At 32.8% G+C, this 4,758-nt stretch overlaps 1 protein-coding gene across 1 annotated transcript; it reads left to right on the top strand.

The window, feature by feature from the left end:
- The first annotated feature begins 341 nt into the window (after positions 1 to 341).
- On the top strand, positions 342 to 1,917 carry LOC149551236 (PLAT domain-containing protein 3-like). Its single transcript, XM_089786795.1, has 2 exons — positions 342 to 734; positions 1,258 to 1,917. The coding sequence occupies exons 1-2, from the start codon at positions 645 to 647 to the stop codon at positions 1,690 to 1,692; spliced, it is 525 nt and encodes a 174-aa protein (XP_089642921.1). The 5' UTR covers positions 342 to 644; the 3' UTR covers positions 1,693 to 1,917.
- Positions 1,918 to 4,758: the final 2,841 nt, after the last annotated feature.

The raw sequence follows: 4,758 nt of genomic DNA, 5'->3' as shown, positions 1-4,758 counted from the left end.
AATGAAAAATGTGATTTATAATATAATGAAAAATTAAAAAAAGATATAAACATTTGAAATTTCATATAATCTTTTAAATCTTTGATTTGATTGATCAGTATTAATATCATATTATCAATGCATAAGTATTCCTACCATGACAGCACTAAACATTAAATTTAGAAATAAATTGATCTCTGTTTCTAGAGGGTAGAGAATGACTTTTAGACGGAAACGGTGTCCATTCAACTTCTTTCACCAGTAGACAAAAACTTATCGGACGATATACCCAATTTTAAGTATGATACCTATTCAAAATATTTTAAAATATATATAATTCGTTTTGTCGTTTGATTTATTTTGCAATAATCATGTGTCGCCTGAGATACAGTGTTTTCAAGAAGTGTACGTTAAATTATAACGTTCCCCCATGTTATGTTGGCATTGAAAGTGGAGCCAAAATTTGTCATCACCAACTGCGAAGAATCTTCAGCTGAATGTGCAATCTTATCATAACAACGCTCAAAATAATGATGCCAAATCCTACTCTTTCGAAACGATCTGTACAAAGAAAACCTGTTCATCCTAATCTTAACACAACCCCTGGTTTGGCAGATCTCATTTCCTATTAAATTCAATCCTCACAAGATCTCTGTTGTACAGAAATGAACATCAAAATGGCCTCTAAAGCCACAGCTTTAGGCTTTGCATTGTTCCTCGCAGTGGCCGCCATTGCAGCACACGGATCTGATAATGTAACCACTGCAATCTCCATAATTTCCCCCAATTTAGTTTCCTTTTGCAAGTGTCTACTTTCATTTAATCTGTAGCAACTTCAATTTAACATTTTTTTATGGTTTCAGTTTTCATATTTTCTCCCTAGTTAGGGTTTTCAGGGTTTTGATTTTCATATTTTCTCTAGGATGAGTTTTTTCAGGGTTTCAGTTTTCGTATTTAATTTTTAGCAACTTCAATGTTCACTGCAGTCGCCATAATTTCTCTCTATTTATTTTGCTTTTGCAAGTATTTACGTTCTTTTAATCTGTAGCAACGTCTATTTTCACGTTTCTTATCTGAAGGTTAGGGTTTTAATTTTCATATTTACTCTCTACGTTAGAGGTTTCAGTGTTTAAATCTTCATATTTTCTCTGTAGATTTATGGTTTCCAGGGTGTCAGTTTTCAGATTAGGGTTTCCAGTGGTTCTATTTTCATAATTTATCTGTAGGGTTTCAACTATGGGGTTTTTCAAAGATTACAGTCGTTTCTTTTTTGTGCAGGCGCAGACCTGCGTTTACAGCGTGTACATCCGCACAGGGAGCATCTTCAAGGCCGGGACCGACTCCAACATAAGCCTTGCCCTGGGCGACGCGAACGGCGCCAAGGTTTTGGTAAGCGATTTGGTCGCATGGGGCGGTCTCATGGGGCAGAATTACGACTACTTCGAGATGGGAAATCTGGACATTTTCAGCGGGCGGGGAGCTTGCCTTAATGGCCCGATCTGCAGCATTGATCTTCTCTCTGATGGCACGGGTTCACACCACGGATGGTACTGTAATTATGTGGAGGTCACCTCAACTGGGCCTCACATTTCTTGTGACCAGCAAAACTTCCCTGTTAATCAGTGGCTAGCTACCGATGCGCCACCATATCAGCTTTCTTTTTCTTCCAATCGCTGTGCCTCTTCTTCCGCCGCTGCTGCTGAGATTATGTGAGTTTTGGGGTTTCTGGTGCGCTGCCGATCTGAGGGTTTTAAATAATTTGATTTCAGCGTTGATAGCGGGCTGTTTCTTATTTTTGGGCTCGTGGTTTGTGAAATTTTGTCTGAGCATTACCTGTAGTTTTTCCTTTCTTTTTTTAGTCTGAAGTACAGGCACCAGTCGGTCATAATCTCTGTGTATGCATTTTTCCTAATGGAAGGAATTTTGGACTCGTAAAAATGGAGCAAATGTGCAGAATTTTAGTCTGATTTCATCAATTCGTATTAAATGTTGTTAATAGTTTCTGAGTTTTTTTTTAAATTTTCAGTTGTTAAATTTGTAAGTTTTAGGTAGGTACAAATGATTTTAAAATGAGTATTTGAGGAAAATATTTTGGTAAAGTTTTAAAGCTTAGTAGAGGAAGAAACCGTCAAATATCACCTCTAAAAAGACACCAGAGTTTGAAGAAGGCTAGCAAAGGAAAAGCCCTTCCCCAAGAAGGGGAGTAAAAACTGTTAAACAGAGAAAAGAGAAATAAAATTCTCTTAAATGTGGATTATTTGGTTTTTTTTTCCTTAGAAGACTAATGATATAAAGGGGGGAGCATTCTCTTAGATGTGAGTTCGATGTGAATTCTTTGTGTGTTATTTAATTTCTCATCTATTCAAAGTGTTTGCTCTCTAAATGTGAATTATTTGTTTCTTTCTTGCAAGACTAATAATAGAGAGGGAGTATTCTCTTACATGTAAATTCTTTGTGTGTTATTTCTATCTATTGTTGATTTTATTGTGGTTTGATTGGAAGTTTATGTTTACATTAGAGGTGTGTTTGAATTTCATTGGTTTTTTATTTTATTGTGTGTGCTTGATTTTGAAACATATATTGATTTAGTTCATTTATTTAACAATCATATGTTGACTACTACAGGAGACTAGTTTTTTTTGGATAGAATGAATTTAAGAAACTTTTTTAATTTTTGATGTTTTTGGTGCTCGATTAACTTTAGAATATGCCCCTCTAGACTATTATTTTTTACGATGATTTAGCTTGATCAAGCAAAACTAACCTACCTTTAAAATTATAAAATATGAGCATAAATTATTATTAAATTGACATTGAAAGATATGTATACTTATGAAGTGATGGGTATTTTGCTACAACCTTTGATTGACAATAAGATCTATTGAAATTTCATTCCAAGGGATTGTTTTTTGGGGTTCAATCTCACAACTAAATACTTGAATTTAAAAAAATGTGACCTTGAATATACTATTTGATTTCTTAACAAGAGCTCTAGGAGAGCTTGAGTCCCTGCCTTATGTTATAGTTGGAATATATTACGCTTTTTTTAATAGTATAAAGTATTAAATATAATTGCAAGAAGAGATAAATTATTCGGTATTAAGTAATTTTGAGGAAGTTAAGGTAACAATGATGAATTAATGTAATATAGCAATGTTAAAAATGTAATGTGAATTAATTAATAAGTGTATTGATTAATTTGATTTTGATAATGTAATGATGAAAAATCGAAGACATCAATAATAATATAAATGATTTCTAAAGAAAATAAATTAATATTTATGTTTAGATGTTATTTTAAATTTTGAATTAATTACAAAAGCAATTAAGTTGTAAAACTTCGTCTAATTTTAACTCAATTATTGCAATTAATTTAATTACTGTTTAATTGAACTTATTTATTCAATTCATACAATTATCTCTCTCTCCAAAATCATAAGTAAAAAAAATCATATCTACCCTTCTATATGTTTACATCAATTGACAAGGATTATCACTCTCTCTCCCATTGAAACTCACAACCACACTCAGAGATATGTAATAAGATATTTTATAACATCTAGGTCCCAATTAAAATTATTTAGTTAAGCATATTTTTTCTATTGCACAAAATCTAGATATATGTATTTTCCAATCAATAAATTTATTGTATAATGATATATATTAAACTTGAAATGAGAAGAAATTTAAAATTTGAATACATTTTATTTTATCACAAAAAGCTTCGAGGTTTTAATAAAATAATATTTTACAAATTCCAACTCCATTAGAAAGCATGATGAGAATGTATAAATTGGAAAAAAATTGGCAACAAAGAATGTCTAGTTAAGCCGAGAGGCTTTCTACAGTGGGAGCATTCATCAATGTAAACATTTAGACATTTTTAAAAAATTGACGTTCATTTGAACGTTAATTGAGAGTTGTGAGTTAAGTAGATTGGAATATTAAATAGACAATGTGTAATGGCAGTGCATATTAAATTCAAAACGGTGGTCGTTACAATATGCATTACTTTTACCTAGCACTACTAAAGAGGGTGTTACTTTTACCAAATTGATATTATGCTGTCAATTTCCATATAGACCTAATTCCATAAAAATGGTAGTTACAATTAAAGATCTGAAATTTCTTCTTCTAAACTTTGTGGAAAGGATGGAAAAAAGGTCTTTTGTAACATATGTCAATTTATGGAGACATGGAAGCACTCGACGGTGCAAATCCAAATGGACAGAATGAATATTACTATGGACAAATCCACAGGTCGGTCATTGACTATCCACAAAATCGTATCGATCCAGACTCAAAAATATACTAGACGTACATTTTGATCGCTGCAGCCGCCATGGTCTATAGCGTGAGCTTAATTATGCATAGGAACCACCATATTGAGGAAAACTTTAGATCGCTTGCATGGTACCTATTGGCTCTCCTATATTGGAAGACTGTTAACCTTCTATCCGCTGACCTACCGCTATTTATGGTGTACAATAATTGTTTAATCGATGTCCTTGCGGTTTATCATATCTTAGGCCCTAATAATGATCAGAAGCATTTGCAAATTATGAAAGAATGATTTCCATTGAACAATAGCAAGCGATGGCAAGTTTTAGGGCTTAAATGAACAATAGATGATGTGTGGCCCGAGTTTTGATCCTTGGTCTGTGGTGAAGGAATCACACACTCTGACTTGCTACCACCATGTTTTCTGGTATTGTCATTTTTTAAAGCTTTTCTACTTGTGGTATTGTTTAAAAATCAAATATCAAATTAAATGTACAT

Source organism: Cupressus sempervirens, chromosome 6 (genome assembly GCF_028749045.1).
Source record: "Cupressus sempervirens isolate cs-2001-9-10 chromosome 6, ASM2874904v1, whole genome shotgun sequence".
In the NCBI taxonomy this organism is placed as follows: Eukaryota; Viridiplantae; Streptophyta; class Pinopsida; order Cupressales; family Cupressaceae; genus Cupressus; species Cupressus sempervirens.
Note: the sequence above shows the minus strand (reverse complement) of the source record. Positions and strands in the feature narration are given on the sequence as shown.